The sequence below is a fragment of the Eurosta solidaginis genome, chromosome 3 (assembly GCF_040869045.1).
Source record: "Eurosta solidaginis isolate ZX-2024a chromosome 3, ASM4086904v1, whole genome shotgun sequence".
Lineage (NCBI taxonomy): Eukaryota > Metazoa > Arthropoda > Insecta > Diptera > Tephritidae > Eurosta > Eurosta solidaginis.
Genome location: NC_090321.1, coordinates 4,507,608 through 4,528,351, shown reverse-complemented (window position 1 = coordinate 4,528,351; position 20,744 = coordinate 4,507,608). Strand labels below are relative to the sequence as shown.

At 36.8% G+C, this 20,744-nt stretch overlaps 1 protein-coding gene across 3 annotated transcripts in view; it reads right to left on the bottom strand.

Annotated features, from left to right (window-relative positions):
- Su(var)2-HP2 overlaps positions 1-20,744 on the bottom strand; it is a 72,963-nt gene that overhangs the window by 12,355 nt on the left and 39,864 nt on the right. The window contains exons 7-15 of one of the 3 annotated variants that reach the window (XM_067770494.1): positions 19,227-19,391; positions 18,645-19,145; positions 13,011-18,587; positions 12,747-12,926; positions 11,913-11,969; positions 7,458-8,893; positions 7,234-7,354; positions 6,702-6,971; positions 3,931-5,849 (exon numbers count right to left, since the gene is read on the bottom strand). In XM_067770494.1, coding sequence (XP_067626595.1) covers positions 3,931-5,849; positions 6,702-6,971; positions 7,234-7,354; positions 7,458-8,893; positions 11,913-11,969; positions 12,747-12,926; positions 13,011-18,587; positions 18,645-19,145; positions 19,227-19,391 — 10,226 coding nt within the window. The remainder of the gene's footprint in view (positions 1-3,930; positions 5,850-6,701; positions 6,972-7,233; positions 7,355-7,457; positions 8,894-11,912; positions 11,970-12,746; positions 12,927-13,010; positions 18,588-18,644; positions 19,146-19,226; positions 19,392-20,744) is intronic. The other 2 variants (XM_067770496.1, XM_067770495.1) reach the window with 2 other exon arrangements.

The window sequence follows — 20,744 nt, the reverse complement described above, 5'->3', positions numbered from 1 at the left end:
TGTCACCGTGCTGCCACTTTGTATAGTTCTCCCATGGTATTTATGTATGTTCGTATTTTATGTATGTGTGTAATGTAATGAACAATTCAAGTATTTCTCATTCATCAGATAATGATATTGAAATATTTTCGCCTCAAACATTCTCGAAGCGCTCATAGCTTTGGATTCCGAAATGAGTCCTATCAGATATAATGTTTTCAAATGATTTTGGGAATGCTTCCAATGGCGAAAATATGTAATTTAAGGGTCAAAACGGATCAAGTACAAGGGGCATAAATTACTCTGAAAATCGTCATAAGCTAGTATCTTTGGAGTCCAATAAGTGCCGAAAATAAGCTGTTTGGGACACCAATATGTGTCATATATGACTCCTATTCACCCTCATATGATATATGAAATTACGCTAATATCATACGACCTTCTCAAGCAGGGAAATGCGTTCACTTCGGACTCCAAAATAAGCTCATAGAGCGCAAACGCACCATTTTAGGACACCTTTCTGACGATTTTAAGACTCCGAATGTTTGCTAGGGTATAGAGGTTTACGCCGATCACTTTATCGGCGGCGGCGGCGTGGCCGGCGCGCCGGCATATGCCGGTGTTCTTACTTTAAAATGCTTGATTTTTCTATTTAAAAAAATTATATTTAGGAAAGGTTCTGTTTGTATGTATTTAAGGAAATCAACGTGTTGGCCATTTCGGAAAGATCCGGGGTTTTTTCCTCAAGATCTCGCAGACCGTTCAACAATTTTCAGAAGTAGCTCCTTGCGGATGGATTGTCCCTCGTTCACTTACTCAAGAGTCTTCGAACCTAACCCCGGTCTTTGGAATTGGTACTGCTGCGTCTGCTGAAAAGAAATAGAGATACATAAAATAGTCACACTTTTGTCTGTATATGTCGTTGAAAGCGTAGTTTCACCTAGGGTTAACTCCTAGTAATCGTCACGAACACAATTTCTTTAAATCATTTGTGGCTCCTTGGCGGTCACGCACAAAGGCGACTTACGGTTGCTATTAATGGTCTATTAATACTCATGACTCTCGTGGCACAGGGCGCCTCCAGTTTTTTCGGCTGTTTTTAGGAGCTACAATGCCCGATGTGCGAACAGTAGCAACCCCGACCACCAATCGCTACCAAGCCTCCTGACCCTCACACCATATGCCAGCACAGAAGCTATAGGACTGCGACTTCGTAGCGTAGCTCCGAAGACTTTCCAACGGATGCTTTTGACGAGCTATGCTTCCGAGCTACACCAGAGAAGCACCTTGAAACGTAAGGGAGTGACTATTCGGCCAAGGATGCCGCCCTCGTCTAGGTGGATGTCATTGCGGAATGGGTGAAAATCGTATAATCCTCGGCGCATCTACATAATTAAAATTTTACAAGGATCCTGGATAAAATTTTTAAAATATAGACCGAAGTTTGCAGACGTTTGTGTTCACAACATTGATTTTAATAGTCTTCGTTAAATCAAACCGATATTTTATAATGAAAGTCGACTGATTTTTAGTTGAAAGATGTTAACTGGAAAACATATGATATTATGATATAAGAGCTCATTATGGATGACCGAGTAGCTTCAGACTAGTTCGGCTCTCTACTACGTTAGGGTAGTAGCACACACGGTCATTAGTTCGACTGTCTTGGGAAAGCTTTTGCTTCACCACTTTGAGTGTTCTTGCGAAGGACAACGCCTCACCTGGTATATATATGTGCCTACGTATTCACATTTATAAAAGGATCCGTAACGTGTAGGTGATATTTAAACTTGATTGATAGGCTATAATCAATGTGATTCACTCTAAGGGACTAGTTTTGGATAGGGCCGCCAAATTTAGGAAATGTCAAACCGGGAGACTTGGGTGTTGAAGGATGAAGTGTGAATATCAAAATTAACACATCAGACGCTATTTTAAACTTTCGCAAATAAACAACAGATGTTTGAATGTAAGCCCAAGTGATTTTTCAAATCCTTCTCATACGTCCATATGTATATTCTCAACTTAAGTATGAGGTAAGAATCATTTCAAAGAGGTGTTTATGCCCCTAGAACCTACTAAAGGATTTTGCATCACTGATTTCGCTTATTCTTTCAGCCAATCGCAATATAATTTTTTTTAAAAATCGGCACTTTTTGGGTATTTTGCTTTTCTTAACAACTTGAGGACAATTTGAAAACATGTTCGCCGTGGTTCATTTTATTTGAATTCATTGTTCATTATAAATTTTTTGAAAAAAAAAAAAAATATGCAAAGTGAGCATATAAATTTATTATTTTTTTAATAAATTGGGCGATGCAAAGTCCGTGTTAAGCTGACATCAAAAACGCCTGTTTCTAAAATAACTTTGGAACAATTAGAAAGAGTTAAATTTCGCAATTAGTTTCTTATAACTGGCAGTGATGCGCATCCGTTGATAACACTTTCGACCATATCCGACCAATTTTCGACATGAACAATAAATGGCCTAAACAGTCTTAAACGAGAAAATATAGTAAAGCGCCGTACGCCGCCGCCGCCGCGCCGATATTTTTGACATTCGGCAGTGGCGTGCGAAAAACGACCAAAATCGGCGGGGTATATCTCCACTAGGGTAAGACTTAGTATGTACGTATATGTGTATATTATTTCACACATACTACTTGTTTTGTAGATATGCTGTTGCAGCACTGAAATAGTAGTAGAACGTGGTCAAATGCTTCACTTCAAAGAATTTTTATAAAACACAGTGTAACGTAGCAAATACTACGCCACAATATCTATCCCTCAAAACATCGCCCATCCTACGTATTATATGTACCTACTGCATATTACTGGCCTACCGTGCAAACAGAATGCATGGTGATAGCCATGCATACATACCGACATACATATACACACTAATTGCAAACATACCGGCCCAACAACCATCGCGCAGGCACAAGGCAAGCCAGCGATGGTAAACGCACAATGGTTGAGCATTTTCATTCGTGTCGCGCTGTGCCCCTCAATGCGAGTATAATTCCCCGTGTGTTTATAGACGCATATGAATAAGATGATTTGTCAAATACACTAGGTACAACCACCATCGCCTTACCGATCCTTGGACATCCCATCCCGGAGTACAGCCACCACCGCCGTCATAGCTCTTTGGTGAGAACCACCGTCATTCAAAACTCTCTCTTCGGGCGTGATCATCACTACCGACGTTATCACCCCTTGGCGAGAGCCACCGTCATTTAATACTCTCTCTTCGGGCGTGATCATCACTACCGCCGTTATCAGCCCTTGGTGGGAACCACAGTCATTCACCGCCGTCATCACCATTTGAGCCATCGTTAGCTAGTAGTCTATCTCTCTGTGCGGAGAACCGCCGTCCTTGGATCGTAATATTCTCAGCGACACTACCTAGGAAACATCTCTCTCTCTCTCTCTCTACTGGATTCAAGGTTGTGGATATTCTAGCCTAAGAGCAGCGTATGTGTTTGTATGTTCGAAATCAAAACACTAATTTACTGTGTATTTATTTAGGTGAGGGAAGTGGGACCTCCACCCGACTCTGGATTGACTGAGCATACTTCAGCCTTTGACCAAACCCACCTCATAACAGATTGCAACGAAAGCTATGCAACTGTTAATTTGTTGGCACATGCGGTTTCAAATCCCACTGCCGAGAAAAAAGGCTTTAAAGAAATTTACAACAGCGGCTGCCTTGTCCGTTCTGATGTCTCGTTGTTTCAGGTTTTCTCAAAATATTCCATAATTTAAAAATGCCAATATGTTTTCATACATAAAGCAATAGAGTTCTCCCGCTTCAATAATTTAAGTTTTTTTTATAGCGCTGAAAATTATTTGGATTGCGAAGAATGGTCAAATTTAAACTTTTGTTTAACTGTGGGTTCACAAATGTTTACTCATATTTAAATATCTATCATTAATATTCTCTCTCACCTGTCGTATAGTCACCTCTCGGCCAAGGCGAGGTGTACTCCTTAATGAAATTGATTTGCCGCCGCTCATCGAAGTATTACCACTGCTTGTAGTTACAATTGGTGTAGATGTCTGCATCGGATGTTTAGTATAAAATATACGTGGCGATTCTTGAGCTGATTTTAATGAGGGCAAAGCGCCACCCGATGTAGTTGATACATTAGGCATAGATGTATTTTTAAAACCAGTTGACATTATACTCGAACGCGTAGAAATTGTCGATTTGTTTAATGCCATGGTGTTTGATGTCGAAAATGCTAACTGATAGCCTAATAAACTATTATCCTTATCGAGAACAGCACCTTGACCACTGGAGTTACGTTGATTTTGTAGTTGCTGTTGCTGCTGAAGCTGCTGTTGTTGAATTGTATTGGTACGCATTGGTAATGTATTAGTTGTTGGTGTTATAGTTGCTTTTGATGTTGATTGTTGTTGTTGCATTGGTTGTGTTGCCCCACTAGGATTTGTGTTCATGGGGCTACCACCTACGGCAGGTGGGCTAGGCAATAAATTTATTTGTGAAGCATATTCGTCCAATAAGCGTACAGCACATTCAACATCTTTAGGTATTAACGTTGTTGTTGTTATAAGATTATCAATAATTTTTTGACGATCAGAAAATGAAAGTAATGCAATGCGATAATAATATTTTTTGAGACGTGCATCAAATTGGCGTACACTTGTACGTAATAAGGAACGTTGATAATCACTGAGGAGCATATGGTGAGATGTTGGTGGATTTGGTGTTGGTGTACTACCACCAGTCCGTTGAGAACTATTATTTAATGATGTAGAAGTTGTCGACATTGCTGTTGCATTTGTTGATGATGATGTTAATGTTGGTGGCATTAATTTTGGAGTAATAGATGTTGTTGATGGTAAGTGTTTCTGTAGTGCTGTAATAGTTGGTGTAAGGGAAGGTTTCGATGTTGCTGATGTGGCGGTGCTTGCAGCAGTCGGTGGTTTAGATGTTAATGCGTTTTGTAAATTTGGTGTACCATTTACAGCAGCAACCGCGGATGTTGGCATTTGATTCCCAACAGATTGAGCATCAGCTGTAATCTTTTCAACCTTTTGTCTTATAGATGCAGGGATAACACTCTTATTTGCCTCTAAATCAGCCCGAGTTATTAACTTTGTTGTCATAACAATATATGCGGGTAACTCGCGTACACCAGCTTGTACTTGAGCATGAATACGTGTTGGGTCAATGGCCGGCATTGGACCATCAAGATTAGGACAACAGTAATCGAGTAGCACACAACCATGATTACGGTTATATTTAGCCGGATGCAAGAAAGAATATAAACGTGTACCATTTGTATCTAATTGGGTGGGTGTAAGACCATAATAGCCACTTGGATCACTAGTTGGGGGTTGACTTAGAGCTGAATTGGTAGCAGCAGCAATTGCTAATGTACGTGAGGCTAACGAATTCGTACTAAGAGAGGAACTATCAGCTGCTGCTGCTGCTGCAGAAGTAGTTGATGTGCCTAAAACTGTTTGTGATGGCTGTTGCTGTTGTGGTTGTTGTTGGTCGTCAACAATTTCTTCTTTTGGTACGAAAGGTGTGAAAGGTGCTGCTGTCGTATCTTTAGTAAGACTGCTGTTGGTATTAGCGGGGCCCACAATTACTTGAGTACGCGTTGTGTTGTTGCTGACATCGACGGTGCTTACAGCACTTGCACGTTTCTCACGGATAGCTTCAGCGGCAGCGCTGGACGCCAATTGGGATTTTTGTTGTTGCTGCTGCGAACGTGACGAAGTTGTAGTTGATGGCACAGCTACCGATTTCATTGGAGTTAGCAGAGAGAGCTCTTCGGCATTATTGTGTTGATAGCCTGCAGCGGTATTGTGAGAAGTATTCAAATCATCTTGCGCTGAATGGGTATAAAACGCATAAAAAGAAAAAAACTTGTAATGAAATCAAAACAAAGAAATTATAAAAGGCTAGGTCAAGTTAAATGAAAGTGGGGCTTTGACAGCAGAAGAGCGCAAAATAAGCCTTAACTAGTAAAGTGCAACATGGTAGCTGACCCCCGAAATTTCACTCAAGTTCATTTGGTCTAACACTGAGATGTTAGAAAGGGTCAAAGGCAAATAGTGATAACCGAAAACTTTCTTATAAGAATAGATAAATGATAGGTTAAACTAATTAAAACCTACATTTTTCGTAAGGCTTGTGAACACGTTTTGTCATTCGAAAAAGACAACTTAACCATAACCAACCTGGCCCAGAGCGCCTTCATTCATTCGCATAAAATGGCGCAGCCAGCGAAGGCTTTTTAAGTTACTGCCGGGGGACACATCGATTTTACTTTCCCGGGACTTGAACCTAGGACTGTTGGTGTGATAGGCGAGCATGCTACCTTCACAGCACGCTGGCCGCCGGGCAGTGGAATTTCATTCATCTTATTGGAAAAGAGATATTAAAAAAATTTTTTGGGCAAAAATAAAAAGGAGCACGACCAGTTGACTTCAGGGGAATGACCTTAATCTTCCGAAAAACTTCTCTTAAACAATTTAAGTATCATTGCGCCGTGTCTCAACCCCGTCCAAAATCCCGTGCTTTATGATTAGTATAGAGCGTTGTTTGCAGAGAGAAGACAGTTCTTTTCCAATTTGAAAAATTTAGGTCAATAATGGCGTTAGGCTTGTTGAATTCTTCATTAGAAACTGAAATAACTTAAAACAAAACACAAAACATGATATTGAAATTATATACAACTCACGTCTAGTTGTGGGCCTTTCCAATGAGCTTGGAACTTTTGTTAACGTAGGCAATGAACCTCCGAATATAGCCATATTATTAGGTGATGGTGCTGCTTTAACGGTTGGCCGTGCAGTAAGTGTGGGAAGTTGTTGTTTTTGTGCCTGTACGGATGACTTCATCGTTACCCGTTTCTGTGAAATAGGTAAGGGTTGCTTTTGTGGTTTTGTGGCGTTGTCCGATTGTGCGGTATCTGGAGATGTTTGGAAATTTTGTTCAACATCATTTTTTACTGAATGGAAGAAAAACAAAAAACAATATGTACTTAATCGATAAGCTTTAAAATTAAATTAAAAAATTTAACTAAAAAATTATGTTTAACACATTGAATAGTGAATGAAGCTCAGAAAGCTGTTTCGAAAGAGCTAACAATTTATTAAAGCACACGTATGGCGATGAAACTTTTAAATATAATTTGAGCCACAGCTTCAGTGTTAGCCTCTGTGGGATGTCGTTTGTGAACTTACATTACATGATCAAGAATTTTGCATTACCTTGTCCACGTGAGAGAGCTAAACTTAGTTTCCTGAAATATGCTGGAACCGTGGAACGATTAATCCGTACACGTAATTTACGCAGCTTCAATTTGGTGTTAACTTTGTGTAATACAGACGGCTGTGAAGTAAAATAAAAATATGTTTTTCAGTAAAATACAAAAAATATGCCAAGTATTTAATTATAATGTGCAAAAGAAGGGACATTTCTGTGTCAAGCTTACCTTTCCGTTCTGGGGAGTATTGTTGTTATTGCTCTGCATTGGTGTCGGTGTTCTATTGCCACCTGCGCGCTGTGCTGTTGAACGCCCTGCTTGCTTTTGTGGCAATGATGGTCGCTTAAATTGTGTTGTTGTTCTATTGGCAGCACTTTTAGTATTTGTAGCATTTATTAAACTATTTCCAAGGTCTTCTGTTTTAGGTGATTTTACCATTTCAATTGTGTCACTCTGTGTTTTATGGGACGACGTGATGATCGACTCATTTGCTTTAGCCGCAGCATCACGGATCTCACGTATAGCTGCTCTTTGCCTCAGCTCTTTTTCACCACTCATGCTCAAATTCATTACTTCAATTGGGGTAGAGGAAGTAGCAACGGCAACACCAGGGCCAGTAGAAGCATCTATATTAGCTCGAAACACATTTTTTGAAACATTTGCTAATATTTTCGCTGAAGCTGTTGTTGTTGTTCCTTTAATATTTGTAGTCACTTCTTTGGCTTGTGCAGTTGTTTCAGCTGCTTCGCCACCATTAGGTTCACCATTGTTCTTCTGCTGTTCCAACCATTCACTAAATGTCAATACTTTGGAGGCTGGTGATGACTTTGTCGGCGATGTTTGTGTCTTTAAAGCACTTGTACTGCTTCTATTAGCACTGATAGACTTACTAGCCTCGTTATTTATACTTTTCGTTGTTAAAGCTTTGTTTATCTCTACTTGCTGTTGCTGAGGTTGTTGTTTTAAATGTGTTTTGTTCCCGTCATTTGGCTTGCCAATATCAGCTTGAGATGTAGCTACAGCTCGTAAAGACTTACGTTTAGGCATGTTCGCCATGTTTTTCTTTTCCAGTTGTTCGGCGGCCTTTGAAGGCGTATCCTCGTTTACTTTTAAAGCATCGTAATCATCAATAGCTTGTAAGCGTCTTAAGCGTTTTGTGGGTATTAATAGGGGATCACAATCAGGCTCATTAGTATCAGCTTTTGCATCAAAACGCTGTTGTTGTTGTATAGCTGAAGTTGAACCAGCCGACTGTTTTGTTGGATTTTTTTGTGTCATGGGTGTTTGTCTTTGTGGCTGTTGTTGTATTGTGTTGTTGTTGTTGTATTGTGTTGTTGATGCTTGTTTAGTACGCTTCTTATTTGCCTCTGTGGTTGTGGTGGTTGATGTTGTTGTTGTTTGTAACTTGGCAGTATTAGTGTTTGTAGTTGCAGACTTGTCTCTCTTTCTAGGTGAACCTGAGCCAAGCATAGTTTCGTTTATTTCTTGTTCAGCATTTTGTTTTGTTGCTACTTGTTGTGCTGTTTTGCGTTCCAAACTAGCTGAGTTATCACGCGCATTCTTGTTGGTTTGATTATCTTTTATGCCAGATAATCTTGAACGGCGTTGTGAAGCTGAAGTTTCAATCTCACTTTCACTAGTTTCGGCGTCATCTTGCCTTCGAGCTAAGGGAAAAAATGAGAAATAACATTATTAGAGAATGCACAAAATAAACTACACTCGTGTGTAAGTGAGCATCATAACGGCGTTCCCAACGACAACTAACGCGTTTCGATTTCCCAAGTCATGCGAACCAAATTCATTGCTCTAATAATTAGTTAGTTATTGGTTTTTTTTTTAGAGATTTGATATAATGGCTGGAAAGTTTGATTCCACTGCCAGGTAATTCTTCAAACTTGACAAATAATTCAAAAATATTATTGTAGAATTAGTTCTTGACAAAAATTTCAATCTTGATATGTTTCGAATAATCTTGCAAAATTAAAAATGTTCTTGTATTCTTATATTAATTATAGAAATAGTTATTGACAAAAATTCAAAGCTTGATATTCTTCATGTAAATCTTCCTTGTTTTTATATCCAGTGCAAGTTGGCCATTTAATTTTTTAAATAATATGTATATATATATATGATATTTAATTATTTACAAAAAAAAAATAATAATCGAATAAATGAAAAGAAACAGGTGGATACGACAAAGGAAAAAATAAAATTTTATAATTTCCTCAACAAGTTAAAAGGAATAATACTATCATTTATTAAAAATCAATTTGCGCTTCATTAAAGAAGTTAATCAATTGAGTTACTATGGTAAGACTCATATTAAAAAAAAATATCATTAAAAGAAAAATTATTAATAAAAAGATCATATGAACTTCTAATCTCATTCAAAAAACGACAAACAAAAGTCTTATGATATACATCATCAATCAAACCATGCCTACAATAAGGAGAACTAAAACTCCAATTTTGTGTAGATATGATTTATCATATGTGTGACCAGTTAAATTTCTGTTAATTCTAGTTATTGGTTTAAAAGAAATTGTAAAATCGTGTTGTTTGATTTGTTGAAACGAAGTTGTAATTTTTTTTTTTATGAAAAACTAAACTTTTACTAAAATTTTCGTTATTGATTCTTTAAATGTAAGGAGGTCTATCAGGGCTGTCATGGAATCCAAGTCGGTTTTGCGTTTTGTCGGAATTAAAAAACAATCAGGGCTGTCATGGAATCCAATTGTTGTCGGAATCGGATTTAAAAACGACAAAAAAATTACTTTGGTGTCATGAAATCCAATGTTATCGGTTTAATGTTCGAATTGGAATTAGTGTCGGTTTTAGCTGTCACAGAATCCGATAATATCGATTTTGCTATCGGAAACAATCCAAGCAGTTAAATGCTGTTGGATTTCATTTTTCATAGTTGTTTTTCTCTTGCAGTTGAATATTTTCTAAAAATTTAAGTAAATAAAAGTTTATTTTATAAAAATAAATGTAAATTTCCATATAATTTCATTCTTAGTAGGGGAAAGCATAAAAATTCAATGCAAAACAGTATTTTGATTGAATTTATGGAGAAACATCCAGATATTGCAAGCACATCATCTAAAATCGTTGACACCGTGCTTCTACCTACACTCATGCTAGTATGCTTGCCAACTGATCTTTGATAGGATCCTTCAGCTAAAAATCGTAACGTAACTGCTAGTTGCAGCACTGGCAGAACTTTTGAGCGAGCTAAGCGTCCTTCAATGGTGTCCAATACCATACGGAAAGCCTCTTTGTTTATGCGATAGTATGCAAGGTAACTGCAAATACACTATAAATATTTAGAAACCCACATTAAGAAATATTTTTAATTACGCTATCTCTGGCAACTCAAATGGATTGCTGCGATCTCTCAAAATTTTCCTTTTGACCTTCTAGCAACTTTCTTCTTTCAATAACATAAATGCTACAACTTCTGATGCTATTTTGATGTCAACAAATTTGTTTATTTCTGCTTAGATGCACAAAACCATTATTTTAAAAAATTTTGCCAAAAAAATTAACATCAAAATTGCCGGTGCACCGATAACACTTCAAAACAACTGATTCGAAGATCGCTTTTATTTACATTCGAAAAGAGCGAAACCAATACGGTTTTATGACACCAATTTAATTCAATATTGGTTTGTAATTCCGACAAAACGCAAAACCGACTTGGATTCCATGACATCCCTGAATCGGTGTCATAAAACCGTATTGGTTTTGCTCTTTTTGAATGTAAATAAAAGCGATGTTCGAATCAGCTGTTTTGCAGTGTTGTCGGTGCACCGGCTATTTTGATGTTGATTTTTTTGGAAAATTTTATAAAATAATTGTTTTGTGCATCTAATCAGAAACAAACAAATTTATTGACATCAAAATGGCATGAGCAGTTGTATCATTCATGTTATTGGAAGAAGAAAGTTGCGAGGTCAAATGAAAATTTTGAGAGATCGCAGCAATCCATTTGAGTTACCAGAGACAGCGTAATTAAAAAATATTTCTTAATGTGGGTTTCTAAATATTTATAGTGTATTTGCAGTTACCTTGCATACTATCGCATAAACAAAGAGGCTTTTCGAATGGTATTGTACACCATTGTAGGACACTTAACTCGCTCGAAAGTTCTGCCAGTGCTGCAACTAGCAGCTACGTTACGATTTTTAGCTGAAGGATTCTATCAAGGATCAGTTGGCAAGGTTTCTAGCATGAGTGTAGGTAGAAGCACGGTGTCAACGATTTTAGATGATGTGCTTCGTGAATCCCTTCCCAATATCTGGGTGTTTCCCCATAAATTCAATCAAAATACTGTTTTGCATTGAAATTTTATGCTTTCCCCTATTAATAATGAAAATATATGTAAATTTACATTAATTATTATAAAATAAGCCTTTATTTACTTACATTTTTAGAAATTCTTCAACTGCAAGAGAAAAACAACTAAGAAAAAATGAAATCCAACAGCACTTAACTGATTGGTTTGTTTCCGATAGCAAAATCGATATTATCGGATTCTGTGACACCTAAAACCGAACACTAATTCCATTTCGAACATTAATCCGATAATATTGGATTTCATGACTGCCCTGTATATCTCATAATCGAATCCTTTTACTGAAAATTAATTCTCAATAGTTAACTTTGAATATTCATACTTACAAGATTTTCGGTGCGACTCTACTTTGGTTTTCTTTTCCGTAGGTGATTTATTAGGATCTAGTAAAAAAAAAAACGTTTATATGGTCAGCATTTTCGTTTCATTTCATTTATTTTCTGACAAGATATTGGTACAATAAGATCTAAGATATTTTGTAGCTCAACCAAAATAAATAAAACCTATTTATATTAACAAAATAAGTTAATATTAAAAATATATGTGACCCGGCCTATGAAAAGGTGGCTTATGACTCAAAAAAATGTCCGACTTTTTTTTCTGGTTTCGATAGTTTTTGAGACGCTCTTTCACGTGGTGAAAACTAGAAAATCCTAACTTGCTGAGAAGTGTTCTGGAGATGATATTTTCATCCACTTCCATTTGACCTTCAGCTTGAACCATGCTTGTAGTTCGTCCTCGTAATTGATACCAACATCATCGAAAGAATCATCATCATTCTCTTCGTTTTCACAGAAATATGTTTGAAAAAACTCGCTAAATTCTTCTTCGACAGACATTATTCACAAGCGACACACGTCCTGCTCGTTCAGCATTGCTTTTAAATCTGAGCACTCACACGATTTTTTTTTCGGTCAGAAACTGTTTTTTTTTTTCAGCATTGAAAAAAAACATCGCTCTTTATACACACACACGAACTTATCTCATTTATGCTATTTTGCATTTTTGGTTGCCTTTTGGGTATGACCATAATGCAAAAGAAAAACTACTAAGAAAGTGAAGAAATGTATTGTTTATCTTTAACAGCTGTTTCTCGCAATTTCTTTTTTGAGTCATAAGCCACCTTTTCATAGGCCGGGTCACATAAATATATAGTATACCATTTTTTTCAGCAGTTGTGTTCTGCGGTGGTATGTCACGCAAACGCTTCCTTGTCGACAAAGTCGATGTTGGCGGCACTGTTAGACCGCGATTCAAATTTGGCTGTTCCCTTGTAAGCTTTTGTGCAATCGTTACTGCATTTGCTGCTGTCGTTGCTTTGAGCCCCCTCTTAGCAAGTTCTGTAAATACGAAATAAAAAAAAATTTCTTAATTATATTGATATAACTTCATTGCTACAAGTTATAACTAGGAAAAAAATTAACCATTTGTATTGTTGGGCGATTGATCAGCACCGCGTTTGCGTAATATGCGTCGTGTGGAACCTTCATGATCATCCTCGCTGCCGGCCGCGGTAGAGTGCACGGGAGATGGTGTTGATGCTTCTGTTTGCTGGCGCAGATGTCTAGTTCGTAGAGATCTAGTTGCATCACCACTTCCACTTACACTTACATCTAACTCCTTTTCTGATACATTATCTTTTGGAACTGGTGTATTGGTATGGCGAGCGACTTCTACCCCTTGCCCCTCATCAGGTCTTATGACTTCTTCTGCATTACTTCCAGGTATTTTGGAATCGTCTTTAGATTTATTAGTCTCATTGACCTTGAGTTCACATTGCTCTTCGTTTATTGCAGTGTTTTCATTATTTTCTATATTCATTCTTACAGTGCTATCCGTGCTTCGGGAGTCACTTTTAGAACTTGCCGGTTTCACATTTTTACCTAAGTTAGCTGAGCTTTCCGATGCTGCTTTTGTTGAGGTACTGAATGTTGCTACATCACAAGATTTTTCAACTTTCGGCACTTCATCCATTGACTTTGGTGGTTCTAAATCAGTGGTCGTTTTACTTTCTTCTATGTTATTTTCTGCTTCAGAAGCTTCAGTAGCCAACTTTTCTATTGAACTTTCACTAAGTTCTTCGATCACAGCTCTATAATTTTCTTGCTTGCTTTGGATATTTTCTAGACCTACTTGAACTTCTGTTACATTTCTCAAATTTGTAATGGTATTTTCAATTTCTATAACTGGTTCAGTTTTATTTACGGATTTCTTTGTTCTTTCTCTCAACGTTTTTGCAGCAAAATTCTTTGTTTCCTTTTTAAATGCACTTTCGTTTCCTCTGCCCGTTTCTTTATCTAACGAATTAGCGTTGCTTTCTTCTATAATTTTAACTTCGCCAGTGCTTTCAGAAGATTCATCTACATTTTCAATGAGAATTTTCTCCTCCTCATTCTTATCCTTCAATTTGTTGTCGCTCTTTTGTGTTGTTTTATCTTCGGCAGATTCCCTTCCTTGAGTTGTGTCTGTGGCTTCGGGGGCTAGTTTTTGCTCATCGAATGGCTTATTCCCTCTTTTTCTAAGAACTTTAGGTTCTATAATATCTGGCAACTTATCTTTACTTTCTATTACATCTTCTGAATCAACTTTCATGTTTGCTGATTTATCTAAATATTTTTTTGTGATTTTAGCTAGTTCTTCGTCATCCTTTTCTTGAGGTTTTCCTGTGCTTTCCCCAACTGCCTTTTTCTCCTCTTTCTTTTCAAGAGGTTTATTTGCTCTTTTCCTTAGAGTTTTAGCTTCTACAATAATTTCTTGTGTGTTATCTTTATTTTCCATTACCTCTTCAGACTCCACTTTTTTATCTTGACCATCTTTTAAATCTTCGGCTGGCTTTTCGTGGTCCATCATTTGGTCCTCTTTTCTTTCGGTTAGTTTATTTGGTCTTTTTCTAAGAGCTTTTGCTTCAACTATAATTCCTTCCGTTTTATCTTTATCTTCCATTATTTCGTCTGACTCCACTTTTTTATCTGGCGATGTATGTACTTCCTTTGTGGTACTTTTAGCTGATTGTGGACTATCTTTAGTATTTGGTGCTTCTTCCACTGCATTTTTTTGAAGAGTTTTGTTTGACCTTTTTCTAAAAGTTTTTGCTTCAACAATATTTTCTTCCATTTTATTTTTTTCTTCCGTTACTTCTGGCTCCAGTTTTTTATCCAGCGATTTATAAAGTTCTTTTTTAGTACTTTTAGCTTGTGTTGTTTCTTTTTGTGGACTATCTTTGTTATGTGCCACTTCTACTTCTGCTGGCTGCTTGTCAAAAGGATTATTTATCCTTTTTCTAAGTATTTTTGGTTCGACAACATTGTCTTGCGTTTTATTTAATTCTTCTTCAATTATTTGTTCTGCCTCAGTGTTTGCATCGAACGTTTTATTAACATCTTTTTTACTTGTTAAAGCTTGTGCTACCTGCCTTTGCGTAACATCTTTACACTCTGGCCTCTCCAAATATGTATTCGCTCTTTTTCTTAAGCTTTTAGCTTCGAATATTGTCTCTTGTTTTTCATCTTCATCCTCTGTTACTTTATCTGGTTCAATATTTTTAGGCAACGTTTTTTCTGATTCCTTTTTAACTGTTTTTAGGCCCTTTTGTGGATCATCTGTACTTTCGATTACTGCTTCTGCTTCCTGCCTCTGATCTAACAATTTTTTTCCACCTGTACCTTCAGATTTTTTTGGTTGAAATTTATCTCTATTTTTATCTTTATGAGTTTCCTCTTCTGTGCATTCACTTGATATTGTCGTTTCTGCTAAATTAAGCTCTGGTTCATGTTTTTCTTGGTCGATTTTACCGAAATTACTATTGTCTGTATTAGCTTCTATCTTATCACCAGTTTTAGCTTCAGTTTTAATAACCGACTTTCTAAGGGAGCTTTGAACATTTCCCTTCGCCCTTGTTTTATTATCTCGCTTGCTTTTTACATATGCTTCCGTTTTTACTTCATCGTTCTTATTATCTGTTTTATTTGAAGACTCCGCTGAATTCTTCATCTCTTCATCTTTAACAGAACTACGAGCTAATAATTTCTGCTCTTTCGCTTCATCTGCGCTTTCAATTATCTCATTTGTTTCCACTTTCTTACATAGGTTTTTATTTGCAATTTTACTTGAAGTTGTAGTGTCGATATTTTGTTTTTGATTTTCGTCTGTTTTCTTTTCATTTTCATGTAATTTAGCTTCCACCTTTCTACGTTTAGGTCTCGCGGCGTTAGTATTCGTTTCCAAAGTATCCGGTTTTTCAGATGCGTTTTCTCTCGCTTTATCAGTCTCGTTCACATCCTCAACTTCTTTTTCATCTACACTTTCAGTACCTTCAGCCAATGTATTTGCATCCGATGCACTTTCAATTGCTTTAGCTTTACGCGTGTTCGTCTTCAGCGCTATTTTATGCGCCGCAGCTTTACTTGTACACGCCATTTCGCTTTCATTGATATTATCCTTCTCAAAATTTGAGATATTTTTACTTTCCACCGTTTCCTTAAGTTCTTCATTTTGCTTAGGAATAATCGCATCTTTTGCCCTATCACTGACTTCCTCTATATGTTTACCATCTTTAATGCTTTCAATTTCTTTCCGTTGTGTTTTCTTCTTTTTCTTATGCCTCTTATTGTGTTTAGTGGTAAGTTTTGATGTTATATCACTTTGTTGAACTTTTGACTTTTCCTCTTCAACTGATTTGTTCTCTTGGGAGTCTCCAAGATTTTCTGCGAGGTTTTCCAGATTTTTCTTGGCTTTTGTTTCATCTTTCTCATGGACTTCTGTTGTAATTGCCATGGGAATTTCAACTTCTGCAGCACCACTTGTCAACTTTGTCGCAATTGATTCTTCTTTATTACGTACGAGCATTTCATTTAGCACCATTGATAAATCTGTTTTCTTCAGGGATACTACAAGCCCTCGTATTCTTCTATCAGCCTTGGGCGATGATGGTGGATTTAACGCTTTTTCTTTTGTTTGTTCACCATCTAAAACTTTAGTATCCGCACAGTTTTCTGGTGGTTGTTGTTTTTCATCTGTCTTCTCTACTTTATTTTCTATCACTTTACCTTGATCAACGGAAATTATATCGTTTTCATCTAGCTTCTTTCCCTCTGTGTTTTTAATATTATGCACATACGTTTCATCTTCTTTTTGCTCCTGGGTAGGCAGTTTCTCCGAAACTTTGGCCTTTTCAGCCATATTTTTTGTTATTTTTTTCGCTTGAGTAGTTTGCGATCTGCTTCTGTGCTCAATATTATTCCCATCTTCCAACTTTAACAAACTTTGTTCGGCAGATTCCGTTTTCCTTTGTTGTGTTTCAATTGCTGTTTTATCCATTCCGGTAATTAATGTTATGACTGTTGATTCCTCTTTTGTATTAATTTCTTCTTTACGAGTTTTCCTTTTACGCGATGGCGTTCTTCCTTCGTGTAACAATTCTTTTGTGTTGACTATAGCTGGTGTTGCAATGCTTTTTACGTCTTTGGCCAACTCAGCTTTCTTTGTATTAGACGCGTCTTTTGTGTCTGATGTTTCTTTTTTAGTTAAACGTATATCTATTTGCTCTCCATTTTCTATTTCGTTTGCTGAAGTATCAATGTTAATAGCTTCTATCGCCGGTTTTTTGCCATCATATTCGTTTTTGCTCTCAGTTTTTTTATTTTTCATATGAGTCCGAGATTTTTTTCCGGTATTTATCTGCCTTTTAGTTTTTTTAGGGGTTTCTACCTTTGTTTCTGTTTCACCTTGCAGCGGCTGTGAATTTTTCGCGCTTATTGCTGGTTCATCTTTCTTTTCAACCTCAATTCCTTTATTTTCAGTTTCTCTTTGCGTAATGTTTTCGCCAACGCTTTTAGAGGTTTCTTCCAATTCATTTATAACTTTCATATTCTGCTTTTCCGTTTCTTCTTTTTCTAAACTAATTTCAAATTTTTCCCCCTTACTATTTTTAAGAAGTTGCGTTTTCAGATTTTTCGAGCTGCTGGCATGGTTTGTTATATCTATGTACCCAATTTCTACTTTTGACTTAGCGTCCCGGATTTCATTTCCCTTGCTGTTATTTTCGTATTCGACTTTTTTTTCAGAAGTTGTTTCTACTCTTCGTTCACCTTCCGCAGTTTGATCTTCTTTTTTTTCTTTTTCTATGGTCGTTTCACTGACTTTATTATCACTATTCGATTTGACACCTTGTTTATCAGATCTTTCAATCGTTTGTTCGACATCGCATAGCGAAACTTCCTCAGTTGTTTTATCAGGCTCGTCGTTCTTTGGTTCAATTTCCATGTTTCCTTCAATATCTTCCTTTTGGAGACTATTCCCCCCGGATATTGGATTTGCAAGTTGGACTTCTTTTGCAGTTCCCTCATCGTTTTTATGTGTTTTATCAATTTTAGGTTGACTTTTTATTTTTTCTCGCTCATCGTCTTTCAGGTTGTCTGTATCTTCATTAAACTCATTCCCTTCGACGGTTTCTACTTCTTCAGTGCCTTTAGAATTAGCTCTATTGGCCATTTGTTCAAGTTCGTCGTCTCGTTTCTCATCCAGATTTTTATTCATCTTATTTAAAGTTTCCTTTTCATTTTCTTTTTTAGAATTTTCGTCTGATTTGTTGCAGAGGTCTTTTTCAACCTGTGAATTTGCGTTTTCGCCAAGTGTTTCCAATTCGAAATTTTGATCTGCTTCCGGTTCTTGGGATTTTTTTTCATCTTCCTTACAATTTACACTATCCTCCTGCATATCTGTGGATGGTTCCTTGACATCAGCATTACCACCAGATTCAACAATATCTCTTGGCAATTGTTCGAGGTGTTCATTACTCTTTTCGGCCAAATTATCGCTAACTTCATTAGAAGTGTCAGTTACGTCAGTTTTTTCTTCTTCTATTTCACCCTCCTCCATTTCTTCATATTCTTCAACTTCTTCCTCTTCGCACTCTTTGGTTTCTTCTCCCGCATTCAACCCTACGTCGTTGTGACACTCTTTCATTTCCTCATCCATTGTAGTTGTGTTCGCTTCGGATGGCTCTGCGGAAGATAATGCATTGGTTAATAATTCTAATTTGTTTGTTTTAAGTTGATCACCTTGGATTCCTTCGTCTGTAGTATTTGCAGCAGCATCATCATTGTCATATACCGTTGCACTGCCTGGTGGTATAGGCGCTATACTCCCCTCAGCTTCATCAACTGTCATATTAATTTCGGCATCAACTTTAAGCTCAACACCCTCATTGCTAGTATGTTTATCAGTTTCTAGTTCTTTATCTTCTTCTTCGGCATTGGTCACTGAAAGCACTGTATCAATACGTTCAAGTAGATTCGTATCACTCACAATAGGACTCTTGTCCACACTTTTGGTTTTTGTTTTAGAATTTATTGGTGATGTTATTTCTGGAACGTTTTGAATACTTGTTGTTGCTACTTCAGTATCAGAACTTTTATTAGTTGCGCTTGGATTTATTTCCAACGCAGAGCCTTCCGTAGTTTTATCATCCTGCTTTGATAATATTTTCATTGGTGAATCCCCTCTTTCGCTTTTATCATCCTCAGAAACTGTGGGCGATGGTGTTGACCCACGAATTTTGTCTGTAGGTTTTGGTTTGAGTGTAGTTTTACTCTTCTCCTTCTCAATTAAATATCATGTTCAAGCATATCATATTCACTTACCTAAATTAACACGATCATAATTTGAATCATTGGAGAGTTCGATAACTTGACGTTCTTCATCATCGTCGTCCACATCGCTCAACGAAACAAATGTATCTGCAGATATATCAGAGTAAAGAAAGCTTTCTGTATCCGAATCGGTTTCATTATCAACGTTTTCCAAACCTATGAATATTGGAAAAAAATTTCCAATTTAGTATAACTTAAAGACCAAAATAAAATATCTTGGATGATTATGAGTTTTTGTGTGGCAGAGTCGAGCACATGATTATGTCGAGGAACAAACGAGAAAAAAGTTCTCAATCATTCGACAAAGTTTATAAAGGATAAGTTTTGTTTTGGCAACTCGAAACTTGATATGGGTTGGTTCCATCGTTACGGATGGGACAATTGCACGCAATATTTCATCTCTATTAAGTATTTTGATTAAATCGGATGCTAGACCCGCATAGGTAGGCTGAGAGATTTAACAATCAGTTATTGCTGTTATCGAAAACAGCTCAAAATATCTTACAATAATTGCAAATTATAAGTTTAATAATTGTTACGAGTGTACCAAAAAAGAATATCCATTAGTAAAGTTGTGTATCGTTAAAACTCTGCGAATACATGAAAGAAGTTTGTTTTGTTTAAATACTTTTAGATATCCGAATTTTTGGGAAGTCTAATAATGTCAAAGTAATTAATTTTCCTTCAATGAACTTATTTATAACTAGCAGACCCCGCAGACGTTGTTCTTCCCTAACCTTGGTCTATCTGCATATCTCTTAAGAAGTTTTTACCTCTTACCTCCCCACCCAGTTCTAGTCTGAGTCCCAATCCCAGTTCCAATCCCAATCCCACTCCCAGGCGGTCCCTGGTCCATTTCCTGGGAAAAAAGTTTCGTAAATACTAATCTATGCAAAGGTCTACCTATACACTAAATTTCAGGCAAATCGAACTGTGAATAGAAGTCATTCGAATGGATCGGTCTCTGGTCCACTTCTTGGAAAGATTTTATCTCTTCGTAAGAATCATTCTCGTTCTTCAGGGAATATACTCAAAAAAAAAAAAAAAAGAAATAGCTAAATCGGTCCAACCGTTATGAATATTTTTATATTATGAACTAACAGACCCGGCAGACTTTGTTCTACCCTAACTTTGATCTACTCGTATCTGCATAACTTTTAGGAAGTTTTTATTATTACTAATTTTTTCTATCCTTTTATTCACTCCTCTCTCTGCCTTTCTCTCTTTCTCACTTCACTTCACTTTTGTTATGATAAAATTAATTCACTATGAGCACAGCTTACACAAATTACGAACAAATATTAATAAGAAAATTCGTGAAAAAACACAGGACTGCCGTGAAAAAATATAAAAAATTAATATTCAATCATTTGGTCTTTACGATCAGCATACAAATTAGCATACAAAATATATTGGAGATTAAGTCTTCTTAGTGCACAGACATTAGCATATACATACATACAAATATACTGTAACGAAATCCTCTTATTTACCCTTTTGCTAGGTTCG